The 19612-nt window shown below is 51.0% G+C and overlaps 1 protein-coding gene across 1 annotated transcript; it reads left to right on the top strand.

Annotated features, from left to right (window-relative positions):
• The first annotated feature begins 5676 nt into the window (after window positions 1-5676).
• On the top strand, window positions 5677-18443 carry LOC309400436 (Y-box-binding protein 2-like). The gene is made up of 10 exons (XM_081968927.1): window positions 5677-6016; window positions 8189-8252; window positions 10173-10206; window positions 12202-12291; window positions 12396-12692; window positions 13534-13646; window positions 15446-15620; window positions 16356-16535; window positions 16779-16871; window positions 17920-18443. Exons 1-9 carry the CDS (start codon window positions 5875-5877, stop codon window positions 16827-16829), a joined length of 1146 nt encoding a protein of 381 aa, XP_081825053.1. The 5' UTR covers window positions 5677-5874; the 3' UTR covers window positions 16830-16871; window positions 17920-18443.
• The last annotated feature ends 1169 nt before the right edge of the window (window positions 18444-19612 follow it).

Raw genomic sequence — 19612 nt, 5'->3', positions numbered from 1 at the left:
AGCCTTGTAGTGTAGTTATAAAATATATAATAGAGTAATATGGTTATTAATTAATGTTTTAAGAAGAGATAGAACAGCCGTGTGCCCAAAATGGCCTGGGGTCTCCTGCTTGAGCAGGGGGTTGGACTAGATGACCTCCAGGGTCCCTTCCAGCTCTCTGTCCTCCACCATTAGCAGCATTAAATTGCCAGATGGCACTTTAGAACCATAATCCACAGCCACCCAGAGGGTTGGAAGTTCTGTTAACGTGGTTAATAGAGATTAATAGAACTCCAGGCTGTGGATGATGATGTTAATAGAATCTGGCTGGCTGTGGATGATGGTTCTAAAGTCCACCCTGGAGGGAAGACCATTAGATGGGAGGCTGTTTAGCATAATTACAGGTAGTCCTCGATTTAGCAATAGTTTGTTAAGTGAAGGTTCAAAGTGACAGCCGCACAAAAAATGGGACTTATGGACCCTTTTTCACACTTGGGACGGTTTGTAGCCTCCCCATGTTCATCTGATCAAAATTGGGACCCTTGGCAACTGACTCATTAACAGATCAACAGAGTTGGAAGGGATCTTGTAGGTCATCTAGTCCAACCCACCACCGCCCAAGCAGGAGACCCAACCCCATGGAAGGAAGGAAGGAAGGGAGGGTGGGTGGGTGGAGGGAGGGAGGGAGGGAGGGAAGGAAGGAAGGAAGGAAGGAAGGAAAGAGGAAGGAAGGAGAGAGAGAGAGAGAGAAAGAGAGAAGGAGAAAGAAAGAGGGAGGGAGGAAGGGGGAGAGGGAGGAAGAAGAAAGAGAGAGAGAGAAAGGAAGGAATAGAGAAAGAAAGAGAGAGAGAGAGAAAGAGAAAGAAAGGAAGGAAGGAAGGAAGGAAGGAAGGGGGAGAGAGGGGGAAGAAGAAAGAGAAGGGGGAGGAAGGAAGGAAGAACAGAATAAAAGTTGGAAGGGACCTTGTAGGTCATTTAGTCCAAAAAGCAGGAGACCCTACCCCATTTCAGGAAGGAAGGAAGAGAGAGAGAAAGAGAGAAGGAGAAAGAAAGAGGGAGGGAGGAAGGGGGAGAGGGAGGAAGAAGAAAGAGAGAGAGAGAAAGGAAGGAATAGAGAAAGAAAGAAAGAAAGAAAGAAAGAAAGAAAAAGAGCAAAAAAAAGAAAGGGAGGGAGGGAGAGAAAAGAAAGAGAAAGAGAGAAAGAGAAAGTAAGAGGGAGGGAGGAAGGGGGAGAGAGGGAGGAAGAAGAAAGAAAGAGAGAGAGAGAAAGGAAGGAAGCGTGAGAGAGAAAGAGAGAGAGAGAGAGGAAGAAAGGAAGGGGGAGAGAGGGGGAAGAAGAAAGAAAGAGAGAGGGGGGAGAGAGAAAGGAAGGAAGGAAGAACAGAATAACAGAGTTGGAAGGGACCTTGTAGGTCATCTAGTCCAACCCCCCCACCCAAGCAAGAGACAAATGTGTGTCCAGTCTCTTCTTGAAAGCTTCCAATGATGTTCATGGTGGCTTAGCGTCCCCGGGGCCATGTGATCTGCTTTTGCCACCTTCTGAACAGCAAGGGGTGAGTCCGATTCACTTAACAACCACGCGACTCACTTAATAACATTCACAACCGTGGGAAGGCAAATCCGCCTCGCAACTCTTGTTCCTCCCTTAATAACGGCTGCAACTCCCTAAACCACGGTGGCAGGGAAGACTGTAAAACAGGGCCAACACTTGCTGAACAACTGCCTCATTTAGCGACAGAAATGTTGGGCTCCATCGCCGTCGTAAGTGGAGGATTACCTGTTGGTCAGAAGGAAGCCTCATTTGGTAACTTAAAGGGAGTTCCAATGCCCAGCTAAGGGTTTCAAAGTTACCCCACCCCCCCATGAAACAATCCAAGTTGAATGTGTGAATGGGGTAAAAACAAGCTATGTTTGACTCCAAGGTCCGGAATTAAGGAAGTCTCGTGTCCCCAACTGACCAGCAGGTCAAACCAAGGCCGATTTATTTTATTTTATTTTCCCCCTACTCCGGGAACACCGCACCTTTTTAGGTTAATGGTTATCCAGGCAAACAACTTTCCTGGACTTTTACCTCGCCCGAAATAAGCCCAAAGGAGATTAAAAATGCACCATGGGGGAAGGAAGAGGAAGAAGCAAAAACCAGAAATGCATTTTAAATCTCTTATTTTATTTTCTCCCTCTCTTTTAATTTCCTCCCCAACTTCCTGCAGTGAAGGGCCTTTCGTGTATGGTGGTCAGCTGGGGGAGGAAATTGAGATTTTATTTAGGAGAAAGGGACGGGCATCGGCCGCAGGGGTCCCATGGCAGAGGGCAAAATCGCCTTCCGCAGCAGTCCTGGCGAATGGAGACGGGCGGACTTCAACTCCCAGAATCCCCTTCAGCCTCCGGGGAATGCTGGGAGTTGAAGTCCGCCAGTCTTAAAAGTTGCCGAGGTTTATGACAAAAAAAGAGGAATTCAGAATTTAAGGCAGGCGTCTCGCGCAGAATAACGGAGTCTGTTTAGCGACGGTTCAAAGTGACAGCAGCACGGAAAAGGGGACGGATGACCCCTTTTTCACACTTACGACCGTTTGCAGCCTCCCTGTGTTCATCGGATCAAAATTGGGATGCTTGGCAACTGGCTCATGAAGAGATGAACAGAGTTGGAAGGGACCTTGGAGGTTCTCTAGTCCAGCCCCCCTCCCGCTGCCCATTTTAGGAAGGGAGGGAGGGAGAAAGCAAGGAAGAAAAGAAGGAAGGGAGAGAGAGAGAGAGAAAGAGAGAAGAAGAAGAAGAAGAAGAAGAAGAAGAAGAAGAAGAAGAAGAAGAAGAAGAAGAAGAAGAAGGAAAGAAAGAAAAAGCAAAAAAAGAAAGGGAGGGAGGGAGAAAAAAGAAGAAAGAGAGAGAGAAAGAAAGGGAGGGAGAGAGAGAAAAGAAGAAAGAAAAAAGAGAGAGAGAGGAAGGAAGGAAGGAAGGAAGGAAAGAAGAACAGAGTAACAGAGTTGGAAGGGACCTTAGAGGTCTTCTAGTCCACCCCTGCTCAAGCAGGGGACCCTACATCTCAGGGGCCGATGAAGTTTATTTTCCAATCCAGGCCGTCCTCGATTTACATCCGTTCGTTGAGGGACTGTTTGAAGTTGCAACAGCACTCAAAAAAGGCACTTGTGACCGTTTTTCACACTTACGACCGTTGCAGCATCCCCGTGGTCAGTGAATAAAATTCGGACACTTGGCAACTGACTCACATTTACGACGGTCGCACTGTCCCTGGGGGGAGTCACATAATCCCCTTTGGCGACCTTTCACTAAAGTCAATGCAGAATTCACTTCGCGCCTGTCTCGTTTAGCGGCACAAATACTGGGCTCCAATGAGGTCGTAGGTCGAGGACTGCCTGTGTAATCAAGAGGACACAAACACACACAGAGGGCACAAGGGTTGTGTTGAGCAATTGTTTACCACAGGGTTTGCTCTCTGTTCAAGGCAGGGAGGAGCAAATGAGTAGGAACTACCAAGCGGAAGGCAACAGGGAGACCTGCTGAACACCGATGATCAGGATCCCAAATGTCAGTTGGTCAAAAGTCACAGCAAGGTGCTAGTCCTCAGCTACAGTGCAAGAATGAATGGGTAGATGGGTGGATGAGGAAGGGAGGGAGGGAAGGAAGGGACAGTGAAGGAAGGAAGGAGGAAAGGATGGTAAGAGGAAGGAAGGAAGGAAGGAAGGAAGGAAGGAAGGAAGGAAGGAAGGAAGGAGGAAGGAAGGAAGGAAGGAAGGAAGGAAGGAAGGAAGGAAGGAAGGAAGGAAGGAAGGAAAGGATGATAAGAGTGGAAGGAAGGAATAAAGAAAGAAGGAAGGAAGGAAGGAAGGAAGGAAGGAAGGAAAGGATGATAAGAGTGGAAGGAAGGAATAAAGAAAGAAAGAAGGAAGGAAAGAAGGAAGGAAGGAAGGAAGGAGGAAGGAAGGAAGGAAGGAAGGAAGGAAGGAAGGAAGGAAAGGATGATAAGAGTGGAAGGAAGGAATAAAGAAAGAAAGAAGGAAGGAAGGAAGGAAGGAAGGAAGGAAGGAAGGAAGGAAGGAAGGAAAGGATGATAAGAGTGGAAGGAAGGAATAAAGAAAGAAAGAAGGAAGGAAAGAAGGAAGGAAGGAAGGAAGGAAAGGATGTAAGAGCGGAAGGAAGGAATAAAGAAATAAGGAAGGAAGGAAGGAAGGAAAGAAAGGATGGTAAGAGAGGAAGGAAGGGATAAAGAAAGAAAGAAAGTAGGAAGGGAGGGAGGGAGGGATGGTAAGAGAGGAAAGGAAGGAAAGAAAGAGAGAAAGAAAGAAAGAAAAAGAAAGTAAAGGATGGTAAGAGAGGAAGGAATAAAGAAAGAAAGAAGGAAGGAAGGAAGGAAGGAAGGAAGGAAGGGATGGTAAGAAAGGAAAGAAAGAGAAAGAAAGAAAAAGAAGAAAGTAAAGGACGGTAAGAGAGGAAAGAAAGAAAGAAAGAAAGAAAGAAGAAAGAAAGAAAGAAAGAAAGAAAGAAAGAAAGAAAGAAAGAAAGAAAGAAAGAAAGAAAGAAAGAAAGACAGACCACGGAGAATCGGGGATTTCCACGCGAGACGCATCGACGGGACACCCCGTCAGCCCAGGTTTCGGCGCCGCCGCCGCCATCCTCCGGTCCCCAATCCCCAAGCGGGACGGATCCGCGCAGCGCTGGGAGCCCCACCAGCTCCACCCACCCACGCCCCGGCCGTCGCCAACTTTGGAAACAGCGCCCCGCGATCCCATCTGATCGAGCCCACCCACGCCCGCGGGGGTGGTGGTGGAAGGGACCGGACGCGGCCACGCCAATGCACGTGAATAGATGCAACCGCGAGGAAAGTGCGCGTAAAGGCCCGCAACCAGAAGGAAAAGGCATGCAAAGCCTTAGTAGGGAGTACTAAGCGCGGGTTTGAACCGGGGGGCTCCTTGTTGCCCCCTCGGAGTTGGGAGGGGGGGTTCTTGTAGGATGGCGAGAGCGGATCCTGCACCCGCGGCGAAAACTGTAGCCTGATCGACGAGGAGGTTTCTGCCCGGATGTTGTTCCCTAGTTGGGTCATGAAACGTCCGCAACAAAACCACCCAGCTCAGAGGGCACCAGGGATCCCCCAAAATCTTCCTCTTTGGGTCATGAAACGTCTGCCAGAAGACCCCCCCACCCTAGCTCAGAAATCACCCAGGGACCCCACAGTCCTCCTCCTCCTCCAGTCCCTTCTAGCACTGATGATGTTATCCAGGTGGGTCATGAAACGTCTGCAAGAAAACCACACAGCTCAAAGAACACCAAGGACCCCACAGTCCTCCTCCTCCTCCTCCCAACCCTGCTCCCTTCTCACGCTGATGCTGTTCCCTAGCTGGCTCATGAGACGTCTGCAAGAAGACCCCCAAGCTGAGAGACCCCCAAGGACCCCACAATTCTCCTTCCTCCTCCTCCTCCCAACCCCGCTCCCTTCTTACGCTGATGCTGTTCCCTTGCTGGCTCATGAGACGTCTGCAAGAAGAGCCCCCCAAGGCTTGGGACGAGAGGCAGCTGCGAGCGAGCGAGCGTTCGAGTCCCCACGTGGCCGGAGTGAGTCCCCCCCTCCCACACCCCCACACCTGGGCCTGCCGGGCGGGCCAATGGGGGCGCGGGTGGGCGTGTCCGGGCGGGGCATAAAAGCCAAGGTAGCGGCCGGTAGCCGGCGGCGGGCGCTGATTGGCGGGAGGGCGCGTGGGCGAGGGGCCGGTCCGAGCGGCCGTTGCTGATTGGGCGTGGGCGCCGCGAGGAGCGAGGGTGTGTCCCCGGGCACGAGGCGCGGCTTGGGCGGCCGGAGCAGCAGCGGAGGCGGCGGCGGAGGACGAGGAGGCGGCGGCAGCGGAGGCGGCTTCACCAACGGGCGGCGGCAGCACCGGAGCGGGGATGCTGAGCGAAGCGGAGAGCGGCGGAGCTCTGCCCGCCGGCGGGGAGATTCCCGCGGGGGAACCGGCGGCCGGCGTGGCCAAGCCGGCGGCGCCCGCGGGGGGCCTGGGGGCTCGCAGCCAGGCGGCCAAGCGCGTCCTAGGTGAGGGGGCGGGGCCGCGGGAGGAGCCGTTGCCGGCGGGGGGAGGGGGGCAAAGAGAGAGAGAGACCCTCGCGTGGGCGGACGACGCCGGCCAGCCACTACAAGGCCCATCATCCGGAGTCGTAGGGCAGGGTGCGCTTCGTCCGGGTCTTTTTTCCCCCATGGCTTGAGAAAGTGTATGTGGGGGAGGGGAGGGGGGACCACAGGTTCCATCATCCAGAGGTGGGCTTTTGAGCGGCCGGGGAGGATGGGTTTTCCTCGACTAAGTGGGTGTGGGGGGGAAGGAGCGCGGCTGCAGATTCCATCGTCCGGAGTCGGACAGAATGGGTTCCTCCGGGGTTCCCCCCAACTTTTAGAGTGTGGGGGGAGGGGGGAAGGGTGACTACAGGTTCCATCATCCGGAGTCGTGGGAGGCGGCTGCGCAGGAGGGGTTTCTCCGGGGTTTCCCACCCCCACCCACCCCTTGAGAAAGAGTATGTGGGGAGGGGTCAAGGGGGACTACAGTTTCCATCAGCCAGAATCGTGGGAAGTCCAGAAATGGGCTTTCTGGCGGCGGGGGGGGGGGGGGGGATGGGTTTCTCCAGTTTTCCTCGACTCGAGTGTGGGGTGGGAGAGCGGGACTACAGGTTCCATTATCCAGAGTCGCGGGAGGTGGGCTTTCTGGAGGCAGGGCAGGGTAGGGTGGGTTTCTACGGTGTTCCCCCCCCCCGACGAGAGAGTGTGGGGGAGGGGGGAAAGGGGGACTACAGTTTCCATCATCGAGTCGTGGGAAGCGGCTGGACTGAGTTTCTCCTGGTTTCCCCCCCCCCCCCGACTTCAAGGGGGGAAGCAGCGGGGCTACAGGTTCCATCATCCAGAGGTGGGCTTTCTGGCGGCCGGGGAGGATGGGTTTCTCCAGTTTTCCTCGACTCGAGTGTGGGTGGGAGAGTGGGGCTACAGGTTCCATTATCCAGAGTCGTGGGAGGGGGCTGGGCAGGATGGGTTTCTCCGCCCCCCCCCCCGCCCCAACTTCAATGTGTGGAGGGGGGAGGGAGCCGCGGATTACAGGTCCCATCATCCAGAGTTGCGGAAGATGGGCTTTCTGGCGGCCGGGGGACGCCGCGGCTGGGCTTCTCGGGGCTTTTCCGGAGGAGAAGGCGGAGGGCGGCGGCGGCGCGGGACTACAATTCCCATCCCCAGGCTCGTAGGAGAGGTGGGCTTTAGGGCAGCCAGGGAACTCCACTATCTTCGGGGCGCCGTGGCTGGGCGTGATGGGTCGCGGTGGCTTTTCCGGACTGGAGGGGGTGGCGGACCCTTACGTAGGCTGCCGCTGGCGCAGCACTACAAGTCCCATCATCCAGAATCGCGGGAGGTGGGCTTTCTGGCGGCCGGCGGGCACCGCGGCTGGGCACAATGGGCTTTTCCCAACCGGTGGGGGACGGGCGGGACGCGGGACTACAATTCCCATCCCCAGCCTCGCTGGAGAGGTGGGCTTTATGGCAGCCGGGGACCGCCGCTGTCTTCGGGACTCCGTGGCTGCGCACGATGGGTTTCTCCGGGGCTTTTCCCGACTGGAGGGACTACAATTCCCATCCCCAGAGAGGTGGACTTTCTCAAGGCCAGGGGGTGAGAACTCCGCTGATTTCGGGACTCGCCGGCTAGGCATGATGGGTCCCGGGCCAACCGCGAGTGCTTTCACCCACCGGGGAGGGGAGGGGAGAGGGCGTCCCTTCTGCAGCGCACGCTGGCGGAGAGGAAGACTCCGTGGGGTAGGGGGGGTTCTGCTTTTGGGGGAGAGAAGGGGGTCCCACTTGGGCCAGCAGCCCCCTCCAGAAGGACCCCCACCCCCGCTGGAAACTGAAGCTCCGCGGAGCCGGGCGCTTTCCCCGAATTGCCCCGTTTACCTCGCTTTGGGGGGGGACTCAGTCTGGGGGGGGGGCGTCCATAATGAGTGGATGTCAGGTGGGACTTGGCTTCTCCCGACTGGAGGCCCCACCTTCAAAGTGTCCAGGATGTCAACCCGTCCTTGACCAGGATGATGGGTTCCAGCTGATGGGGGGGGGGGGGGAAGGGGAGGGAAGCAGCAGCTCTTCCTGGAGAAGGAGAAGGGGCCTAGAAAGTTCCCTCTGTCAGTGTCACCAGTCATCTTTTTTTCTCCCCCAACCCCCCATTCCCCCCCCCCCTGGCTTCCAGCCACCCAGGTGCAAGGCACGGTGAAATGGTTCAACGTCCGGAATGGCTACGGATTTATAAACAGGTAAACAAACCCATTTCAGCTTCTCCAAAGGTGCAAACCTTTTAACTCCAGACAGACAGACACAAACAAACAAACATACATGTTAGATAGATAAAAGTTAGGTAAGTTAGATGATAGATAAAAGAGAGATGATAGAGAGAGAGAGAAAAGATAGACAGACACACAGACAGACATAGATGTTAGATAGGTAAAAGATGATGGATAGATAGATGGATAGAAAAGATAGGTGGATGGATGGATGGATAGATAGATGGATATATCCATATATATTGGATGGACATTATTAGCTAGGTTTCAATTCAAGGAGAACTTTTGCTATGGGGAGGTGAAAAGTAAAAAAAACAAAAACAACCCAACAACCCTCAAATTGGTTTAATCCTGGATAATTAAGCCAATTAATTGTTGGCCCTGTTTTGCTGTTGACTTCAACCGTTGGATTAAGATTCCTTTCCGTTGAAGTTGTGCTTTGTAACAGACTGGTGGTCTTCATTCCCTGCCTGGGGTATTGGCCTTTCTACCCGCTATGGTGGTCACTTCGTGGCCAAGCCCTAAATTAACTCCCAAAGGTGGCTTGACTGGAACCCTTAGCTAGTTTTCTGAAGCTCTGTACCAACTTCCTTCTCTTGGAGAGAGAGAGAGAAAAAGAAACCGAGTCAAAAGACCAAAGATTACCTGGCAAATCTTGGTGGCCGGTCAGATGACCCGCTATCGTTATTTTCTGTTGGTGTGGTGGTTTTATTTTATTTTATTTTTTCAAACTGGGCTGCCTCGTTGAGAGACGAATGTTTGTCTGAGTGGCTTGAGCAAACAACTAGCCCCAGCCAAGTTGGAATAGCTGCAGTAGCCTTATCTGGCGGGTCTGTCCTTGTACCCAGATGCCCCTTGGGCGCTCTGCCTGCTCAGGGGATGTGTGATGCCAGCCGAGTGCCCCATGGGCCCAGATGTCGTGGCATTTGGGGCTTTTCCAGCAAAGTCACCCAGAGGTTGTCTCTTTTTGTGGGCTCCTTGGTGCTCTCTGAGCTGGGTGGTTATTTTGCAGACGTCTCATGACCCAACTAGGGAACATCATCAGTGCTAGAAGGGAGGAGGAGGAGGACTGGGAGTCTTTGGTGCGGGGTGATTGTCTTGCAGACGTCTCATGACCCATCTAGGGAACAACATCAGTGCTAGAAGGGAGGAGGAACAGGAGGACTGCGGGGGTCCTTGGTGCGGGGTGATTTTCTTGCAGACGTTTCATGATCCAACTAGGGAACAGCATCAGTGCCAGAAGGGAATGGGGTTTCCCACTTTTTATATACAATCCCTTTCAGCACTGATGACGTTCCCTAGCTGGGTCACGAAACGTCTGCCAGAGAAACCACCCAGCTCAGAGAGCACCCAGGACCCCTGAGCTACAAATATTCTCCGTATCTCTCTGTCAGCCGGTGTCTTTTATTTGAGATTCCTTGCTGAAATAAACTCCACCGGAAATACAGGGACTTTCCTCCCTTGTGTGTGTGTGTGTGTGGCTTTGAAGGTTTAAAACTTCCCACTGGGCTCTTCCGTGCCGGAGTTGCAAAAAAAAGTTTATAATCAGTTTGGGGACAAAGGCTAATTGGATGTCCGTCCTCTTTGAAAAGAGAGATAAACCCAGTTTATCAGTGACCTTCATTCTCTTAATTAGTTGGCCTGATACACTTCCGTTCAAACTGACATATTTTTGGGATGTTAGTCACGAACCCAAACCAAGTTCCTGAGGTTTGTTTTTAATGCTTCAGCCAAGCACTGGAATTTGGAGAATGGGGGCTCCTTAAAGCTCTCAATTTCCTTCGTCATTTTAACCCTGATTTGCCACAAACCGTGGTTGATAAGGATTTCAAGGTTTATATTTAGATTTATTGATTTAATTTCCTTTCCTTAATCTTGCTCCCATTCTTGCAGGAATGATACCAAAGAGGATGTGTTTGTGCACCAGGTAAGAACTAAGCGTCGTCTGTAAGTGAAGTTCCCTTTTAATTTCCTCCTCGCCCCGTAATTGCTGCCTTCATTCTTCACCTTGGCTTTCCTTGCTCCTTGTAGTAAAGTTTGAGTCGGCAAGGAAGCATCGCTTTGTTGAAATTGTGAGAAAATTGTTGGTGTTAAAACTTTGGGGGAATTTCTAGCAACAGCGGCTGATTCTTGCTAGATAAACAGTAAATTTTCCTTTAGATTTGGGGGGGCTATCCAATCTTGGAAACTTTTTAAGACTGGTGGGCTTCTACTCCCAGAATTCCCTAGCCAGCCATGCTGGCTAGGGAATTCTGGGAGTTGAAGTCCACAGATCTTAAAAGCTCCTAAAGATTGAAGACCTATTATTTGGATCCCATACGCCCACTTGGTATATGCAAAAATCAGGCCACCCCCATTGAGAGATGAATCCATTTTGACATCCGACCAATTAATCTTGCTTCTTTTTTTTCTTTTTTTTTTTGGCTACCATTTTTTTTCAACGCAAAAGCCCAGCGAAAGTTTTCAAAGCGAGGATCGGAGGGCGTAAAATTGAATTTATGACAATTTCGCAAGGGGTGGGCTCTCTCTGAGCGATCCCCGCAAACCATCCCCTACGTCTCTCCTTTCAGGCAGCGACACCCATTCGGCGCAATTTAGCTGTCCCCCCCCCCCGGGAGTCCCCGATAGCCTTCTCTCCCCCAGGATAGTTAACGAACTCCCTCCTTTAATTATACACATCTGTCCTTCACGCTGGCTCGCCCCATTCCTAATTGCCAGCTTTGCACACACACAAAAAAGCTTTGAAAAGGACTTTCCTTGTGCAGTTGGCTAATTTAGCTGCGCTCTGAACTAATCCTCTCGGCTGCTGTCTTGTTTATTTCACCCGGGTGCTTCAACTGTTTGATTCCTGCGAGCAAATCCGAAGTTATTATTTTATTCGTCACGATAATTTGTGTTTAATCGCTTTGCCAGGTTGGAAGTGTAACCCTGCTCACAATTGCTTGGTTTAATTAATTGGTTAGATAAATACCGGAAGAATGGGTACCAAGTTTTTGGGGTAGTTTTGGCTTCAAAACAGGGTAAATCTTGGGGGTCCAAGAAGAGCTGTGGACTTCAACTCCCAGAATTTCTCAGCAAGTGTGGCTGGTGGACAAGAAGAAATGTGGCTAAACTCCTTTTATCATGGGTTTTTTCCCCCGATAGGGTAACTTTCTTAATGGACGGTGGGTATGCAGGAAGCGTAATACATCTTGACTTCAGCAAAGAGGGGGGGAAAAGCTGGCTGGGGAATTCTGGGAGTTGAAGTCCACCAGTTGTAAATCAGGGGTCTCCAACTTTGGCCCAATTTAAGACTGGTGGACTTCAACTCCCAGAATTCCCCAGCCAGCCACGTAGGGTAACTTTCTTAATAGACGGTGGGTATGAGGTGAACGTAATATAACTTGACTTTGGCAAAGCGGGGGGAGAAGAGATGGCAGGGGGATTCTGGGGGTTGAAGTCCACAGGTCTTATAAAGTGGCCAAGTTTTGAGATCCCTGCCCAAGAGGTTCCTTGATAACTTGGTTGTGCAAAAAAAGTCCCACCCACCCAGCATCTCTTGCCATTGATAGCTCCAGGGGTTGGACTAGAAGACCTCTGAGGTCCCTTCCAACTCCGTTCTTCTGTTGTTGTTCTGGTCATTTAATAGTCATGTCATCTAATCTATCTTTAAATATTTTATTAATTTACCTCGCCTTTGAGTTATGTTTTCCTCCCACTTTGCTGAAATCAAGGTATATTACGTCTACCGCATTCCCCCTATCTATTAAAATTGTCCTATCTCAACGGCTGCCATGGGGAATTCTGGGAATTGAAGTCCACAAGTTGCCAAGGCTGGGCACCTAGATGCCCATGCCCCAAAAGTCTGGGCCCCCTTCCATATTTCTGCCCCAAAGCTCACTCTGTTTTTGCTTTTTTTTTTTCTCTCGGCTTTTTTCCCTAGACGGCCATCAAGAGAAACAATCCTCGTAAATTCCTGCGGAGTGTTGGAGATGGAGAAACGGTGGAGTTTGATGTGGTGGAAGGCGAGAAGGTACGGTGGCATTGCTTGGCGTCCACCCAGAGTCGAATCGGGGTCCCCCACCCCACTCCACCCCACCCGAGAACCTGACCTTCCCCTCTTGTTGTCTTCCGCAGGGGGCCGAAGCAGCCAACGTCACCGGCCCCGGCGGGGTCCCTGTGAAAGGCAGCCGCTACGCCCCCAACCGCCGTCGCTTTCGCCGGTTCATTCCCCGTCCCCGGCAGACCCAGCTGCCCCCAGATGCTGCCCGGCCCGAGGGGGGCGCCGAGACGGTCAGCGAGGGGGAGAGAGCGGACGAGGCGGTACAGCAGCGCCCGCGCAGGAGGCGCCCCCCACCATTTTTCTTCCGCCGGAGATTCGTGAGGGGACCCCGGGCTCAGGCCCAGCAGCCCCAGCAGGCCCAGACCGTGGAAGTGAGTCGGGGGGGCAGCCACAGTGCCGGCTGCCACCCTGAGACTCCATCACCCCGGGGGCTCCAAAGGAAGATGATCTGTTCTTATGCCAGATAATTCTCTGCTCCCCCAAGAATTAACTTGGGATTGTCTGAGGTTGTGACACACACACCCCTCCTCAAAGGAGGCCTCTGCACCCCTGTTCCCCACCCTCCCCAGAAAAAGGGGAAGGGGCTTGCCAGGCTCAAGTTAGACACACACACACACACCCCAGGAGAAAGCAAAAATTGAGAGGTGGTGCCAGGGTCTTTGCTTGGGGCGCTGTGCGTTTCCCTGGTTTGTGGGGGTGCAGCAGGGAAAACTGGGTGGGGAAGGGTGTTTGTGGGTGTCTTGCACCCTTGGTGGAAGAAACTTTTGGGGATGGGGGGGAGATTTGGCACTCAAGAAAGGACCCTCCTGTCCCTTTTGCCGGCTGTTTCTCTTTCTGCTTGTGTCTTCTGGATGCTTTGGGGGGAGGGGTCCCTTTGATGAGATCTCTCCCCCCCCCTTTGCCAGCCTTCCCAAAATTCCAGATGTGCCAGAGGCTGGACATTGCTCTCGGCTGGGCCGCATCTGGAATGGGATAGGGTTGAATGCAGGGGCTGGACTAGAAGACCTCCAAGACCCTTTCCAATTCTGTTCTTATTCTGTCTGGAATGGGATAGGGTCTACTGCTTAAGCAGGGGGCGGACTAGAAGACCTCGGAGGTCCCTTCCAACTGTTCTTATTCTGTCTGGAATGGCATAGGGTCCCCTGCTTGAGCAGGGGTGGACTAGATTATCTCTGAGGTCCCTTCTAACTCCTCCTCATCCTGCTCTTCCAGGGCTCTGACAGCACAGATCCCAAAGATGCTACCCAACCTGAAGGAGACCAGCCTCAGCAGATCCAGGCAGGCGAGAGAGCCCCAGCCCCTCGATTCCGTCCCAGATACCGCAGGCAAGTCTTTCTCTACACACAACACACAAACACACCCCGCAGACAAAGCTAACCAGGTTCCCAGCTGGCCTTCCCCTGGTTAAGACGAGGCGGCCTTGGCACACACAGTTTGGGGGGGCAGGATTATTAGCAGGAGGAGACCCACTATTCGGGGTTTTAGGGAGGGAGAGGAAAAGTTGGCTGGCTTGCTGACCAGGCGGGTCGACTGGACAAGCCAGGATTCCCAGCCTATGGGGAAAGAGCCTCGCCAATGTTGGTTTGTGCAAGGAACAGAATTTGGAAGGTTTTTTTCCCCCCCTGTAATTAAGCGACTTTCAGCAGAATCCTTCTACCATCATAAAGAAATTTGCTAAATCGGTATTTCTTCACCTGGGCGACTCCCCGATGGGTGGACTACAACGCCCAGGATCCCCCACCCGGCGTATCGATTCCCCATTGAATTGTCCTGCCATCTAGGACGAAGAGTCGGCCATATCACTGTCCTGCCATCTAGTCCTTTCAGCTGGTCATCGTGGGTCATTTTTTCCCCCTTGGCTGAGATATAATATATTAAGATATATTACGTCTGCTGCATTCCCACCGTCTATTAAGAAAGTTAGTTACCCTCTCAAAACATGCGACAAAGGTGGTCATATTTGTCCTTGCCTTAGCCATGCTGGATTTTGGTCAACCATTTTGATGCCTGGGGAGTTCTGGGAGTTGAAGTCCACCCATTTTTTATCTTGTCCAGGATGAGGAACGCTGCTCAACTTTTAGATTACGCCTGACACCCTCGTTATTATTATTATTTAAATAAACGCCTGTGCTTCCTAGCCTACCTTTATTTAGCGTTGCATTTATATTATATTTAGTGTCGTATCTTTTATGATTGATGATGATTGCAGTTTAGGATCACAATCATGGTTTATCACGTCTAGGTTGCGCTTACCCACACTGAGACCTTATGCAGCAGAAGACAAATTCCTTGTGTAGCCAAGCACGCTTGGCCCAAGGAAGAATTCTAGTTCTATTTCGCAAGCGTGTCGAATTGCGGTGGGCGATTCCTGCAGGGGCCCTGGCAAAGCTGGCAAGCAGCAGGTGCCAATGGCTATGCTGGGTAGAAAGCATATTCTATTATACTAGGTTATACTAAGTATATTCTATTATAATATACTTTACATTATAAGTACATTATATTTCCACATGGTCTAATAAATATATCTTACTATAATATACTTATTGTAAACTAATATAATAGAATAAGCTTTCTGCATAGTATAATAAGTATATTATAGTATAATATAGGATAATAAGCTTTCTGCATAGTATAACATTATAGTATAATATAGGATAGCAAGTATATTATAGTATAATATACTTATTGTGAACTAATATAATAGAATAAGCTTTCCACATAGTATAATTATATTATAATAATATACTTACACTATGCAGAAAGTTTATTCAGAGGGCAGGACAAGAAGCAATGGATGGAAACTAACCAAGGAGAGAAGCGACCTGGAATTAAGGAGAAACTTCTTAACAGGGAGGACAATTAGCCAGGAGAACAGCCTGCCACCAGAAGTTGTAGGTGCTGCATCCCTGGAGGTTTTTAACAAGAAACTGCCTGAAATGGTACAGGGTCTTCCAGCTTGAGCAGGTGGGCTGGACTAGAAGACCTCTAAGGTCCCTTCCAAGTTCCAACTCTGTTGTTCTGCTCCGGGGCACCTCCAGTTCTTTGGGGGAGCCGTCTCTTCGTCCAAGGCGAGTCAATTCACCCACCCACCCACCCACCCACCCCCTCTCTCTCTCCTGCCCAGACCTTTTCGCCCCCGTCCTCCGCAGCAGCCCACCACAGAGGGAGGCGATGGCGAGACGAAAGCAGCCCAAGCGCCAGCGGACGGGATCCGTCCGGAGCCTCAACGGCAGCGCAACCGGCCCTACTTCCAACGCCGACGCCAGCAGACGGCTTCGGCTCGCCAGACAGCGACTGAGGTGAGGGGGGGGGAATTGGGGTGTGTGTGCAGGGGATGATGGGGGGATGCAGGAGGAAGCGGAATTGCAAACTAAATCCTTGACCAATTCCAGTTGATTTTTTTTATTTAGAATCTTTTTTTCTGTTTTCTGACTTCAAGTGAAGTTCGCAAAGCGGCAATCTTCGCTATTTTTACAGAACGCTATTTTTCTGGAACCCCCACCCCCAAATATTAGGGGTATCTTAAAGATCCCCGCTTTACCTTCTTGGAGAATCGATGAAGGACGGATGGAAAGGAAGGGGTTTTTGATCCTTGTTTAACGACGCCAATTGGGACCGGCAGCTGTCGTTAAACAGCTTTGTACATTGGGGGGCGGGGGGAGGGAGGGGAATGGGACTGTGCTACTTAGTGACGGCAGTCCCAGCGAACTGTTACGTCCGTTTGGAATTTGGGAAGACGGGGGCACGCAACCCCTCCGTTCCCCTTCGTTTTGTCTTTGCAATTTTCCTCCTGCTAATTAATTGTGTCTCCTAAGCCTTTTTTTTTTCCTTTTTCCGAAACTTTCCATTGCTGCCGAAATAAAGCTTTTAACATCTTAGATATCAGCTCATTCGACAAAGAAAGAGGGATGAAAGGGGGGGGGGGGGAGGAAATGTAGAGGTGCCAGAAACTGACCGGATCGTGTTCTGTGCTGGTTTCTCCAAGCCTCCCCTCCCCATGCAATCTGACCCCGTGCCCCCTCTTTCTGCCCTAGGCGACCACCAATGCTAAGGAGCAGCCGGCCCCCAGCTCCACAGCTGCCGGGGGGGACACCCCAGCTGCCAGCACTCCTGCGATGACCCAAGAACCGGTGGTCGAAGCCAGCAAGCCAGCTTCTCCAGCCCAGGAAAGTCCCACCCAGCCACTGCCGGAAATCCAGCAACAGCTTGTGGATGTAAGCCAAAGGGGAGGGGGAGGCCTTGGAGACCCCTGGTTAAGTCCCCACCCAGCTTCTCCCCAAGGATGCATGGGCTTGGGAATGGCCCCCGCAATGCCTTTGCGGGCCACCGGGGGTCACTCTTGAGCCACCTCTGCAGCAGCAGCCACCTTTCCAAGTCCCCCCCAGGGGGCAGATTTTACAACTCGTTTGCCTTTTTTCTTTTTTTTTAATTAAAAATAATTTTTTTTTAAAATCCAGATTTCAACACCTGAGCCTGGGGGAGAGCTTGCCCCTGCTTTACTGGCATGAAGAGCCTGCACACACCGAGGGGATGCCAAGAGCTGTGATCTGGTAAGGGAAGATTTCTTTGTAGCGTTTGGTTGGTGGGTTCCAACTTGGTTTGTTAGAAAATGAAGACGGATGAATTTTGCAAGCGGCTTTGACCCCTCGGAGCATCGAGTTTAACCTTAGACACGTGTCGTTTAGTTTTTACTTTACATTGTTGATAAACTGGGGTGGGGGGGGTGGGGGGGTTGAAAGCTGCCTGACGCAAACGGAAAAGTTTTGCAAACTGACGTTTGTGCACATTTCTCCCTCTTCCTCCCAAGAGCTTCCTTGTCTAGGTACCTCTCAAATGCACCGAGATTTGTTTATATATATATATAGCTTTTTCTCAGATATCCCGACTGCCTGCAAACGCATCAGAAGCTGTTAAGAAGTTGTATTTCCTAACCTGTCTGGCTTGGCCATTTTTTATTATTATTATTATTATTATTTTTAGCCAAGGGAAGGTTTTGTTCCTTCAGCTGAAAATTCAGATTTAAAGAGGTCCTTGGCATGCTTACAGCTTAACAGAGTTGGAAGGGACCTTGTAAGTCATCTAGTCCAACTCCCCCTGCCCAAGCAGGAGACCCTACAGGAAGGAAAGAAAGAAAGGAAGGGGGAGAGAGAAAAAAGAAAGAAAGAAAGAGAAAGAAAGAGAGGAAGGAAGGGAGAGAAAAGAAGAAAGGAAAAAGGAAGGAAGAACAGAATAACAGAGTTGGAAGGGACCTTGTAGGGTCATCTAGTCCAACCCCACCCACCCACCCAAGCAGGAGACCCTACGCCATTTCTGCTGCTCTCTGAGCTGGGCTCTGCTTTCTTGCAAATGGAAACTAGTTACCCAAACTAGTTACAACATCACTGCTGCAGGAAAACAGCCCAGCTCAAGGACCCTCAATCCAATTCCTAGCAAACAGTCTCTTTTTATCGGTGTCCAGATTTAAGTTTGCACAGCCTCCCCCTGCCTCAGTCTTCAAGGTTTCCTCGGGGGAGTGGGGGGGGGAGGTGTTTTCTTCCTTCTGCTCCCTGCAAGCCTCAAAGCGGCGTCCGTTTGAATCTCCCCTTCCTCTCTTTGCAGGTGTCCAGAATGTGCCTCCAACCCAAGTTACCTCATCCTGCACTTGAAGAGACCCAAACTTCACCGATATAACCCTCTTTGCTGCTTTTGAAGTTCTAAAATGTTAAAAAAAAAAGAAAAGGAAAAGGAAAGAAAGAAAGAAAGGAAGAGAAAGGAAGGAAGGAAGGAAGAAGAAAACAGAAGAATAAATCTGACCAGGCCAGGGAGGGGGAAAACACTTTTTAACCAGAAAAAAAAAAGGAAAAGAGGAAAAAAAAGTCACTTTGCTTTAAAAATTACAAAAAAGAGAGAGATTTTCAGAGGGTTTTTTTTTTGTCTGCCTCCATTCACAGCTTCGCCAGTTTAAAAGGGAAGAAAGAAAGAAAGAAGGAAAGAAGAAAGAAGAGGAGGAAAACTGGCTGTTGAATCTTGAGTTCATTTTTTTCCCTTTCCGCCCCCTCCCCCCAATTGTTTGAAGAGCCACCCCCTGTGTGTCAACCATTGTGTGCAGTTTGGGCGTCAGTAAAAAGAGAAATTTGCACAGAGTTGGCGTCGTGTCGCCTGTTTTTTTCCCCCTCCAGTCGACAAATTCGAAGGTGGTTTTGAAAACCGTTCGCCATCCTTGGCTCTAAAAAAAAGCTGCCCCCCAAAACCTTCCTCGACGGAGCAGCGGGGGAAGATTTCGCTGGCTCCAAATGAAACTGTGGGGTGGGGTGGGGTGAGGAGGGAAGAGAGACGGAGGTGGGGGGGTGTAGTGGTTACGGCACTGGGTTAGAATAGCAATAGCCCTTAGAGTTATATACCGCTTCACAGGGCTTTTTCAGGCCTATATATATCTCCATATCCATATCTATATCTATCTATCCATCTCTCTCCCTCTCCCTCTCCCTCCCCATCTCCCCCCATCTATTGCAATAGCACTTAGTCTTATATACCATTTTACAGTGCTTTATAACCCTAAGCGGTTTATAGAGTCAGTCTATTGCCCCCCCCCCCAAATCTGGATCCTCATTTTACCCACCTCGAAAGGAATAGAATAGAATAACAGAGTTGGAAGGGACCCTGGAGGTCTTCTAGTCCAACCCCCTGCCTAGGAGGGAAGGCTTGAATCGGCCTTGAGCCTGGTGAGATTCGAAGTGCCAAACTGCAGCAGCCGGCAGTCAGCAGAAGTAGCCTACAGGACTGCACTCTAACTACTGTGCCACTAGAAATCGGGAGGATGTGAGTTCAAATCCAGCCTTACCACTCACAAAATCAGACCTCGGGCCAGTCACTTTTCCTCTATGCCGTGGGAAGCACAACAAGGGAGCCAAGCACTTTGGGAATTTTGAGATTGTTGTCCCAAAATCACCCGACTGGCTTTCATGCCTAAAGTGGGACTAGAACTCACAATCTCCTAACCAAGTGGTTAAGAGTTTTGCTCTCCTTTTCCTGAGCTTTTCCTGACCGCGAGAGCCATCAGTGGAACGACTTGCCACCTGAAGTGGTAGGTCCTCCATCCCTGGAGGTTTTTAAGCAGAGACTGGACAACCGTTGGTCTGGGATGGTGTAGGCTCTCCTGCTTGAGCAGGGGGTTGGACTAGAAGACCTCCAAGGTCCCTTCCAACTCTGTTATTCTGTTAAGATTAGCCAAGAGAAGGATTGGGCTGACATGATAGCAGTCTTCCAATGATCTCGGGGGCTGCCCCAAAGAAGAGGGAGTCAAGCTATTCTC

This window comes from Natrix helvetica, assembly GCF_964273705.1.
Source record: "Natrix helvetica genome assembly, chromosome: W".
Taxonomy (NCBI): domain Eukaryota; kingdom Metazoa; phylum Chordata; class Lepidosauria; order Squamata; family Natricidae; genus Natrix; species Natrix helvetica.
The sequence above is the reverse complement of the archived record's forward strand: the minus strand, read 5'-3'. Positions and strand labels throughout refer to the sequence as shown.

Excerpts from the sequence above, each read along its gene's own strand:
- LOC309400436 (XM_081968927.1), top strand. The coding sequence starts at position 5,875 with ATGCTGAGCGAAGCGGAGAGCGGCGGAGCTCTGCCCGCCGGCGGGGAG. Across the intron at positions 10,207-12,201 it reads AGGATGTGTTTGTGCACCAG|ACGGCCATCAAGAGAAACAA; the intron begins GTAAGAACTAAG and ends TTTTTTCCCTAG. Across the intron at positions 16,536-16,778 it reads TCCAGCAACAGCTTGTGGAT|ATTTCAACACCTGAGCCTGG; the intron begins GTAAGCCAAAGG and ends TTTAAAATCCAG.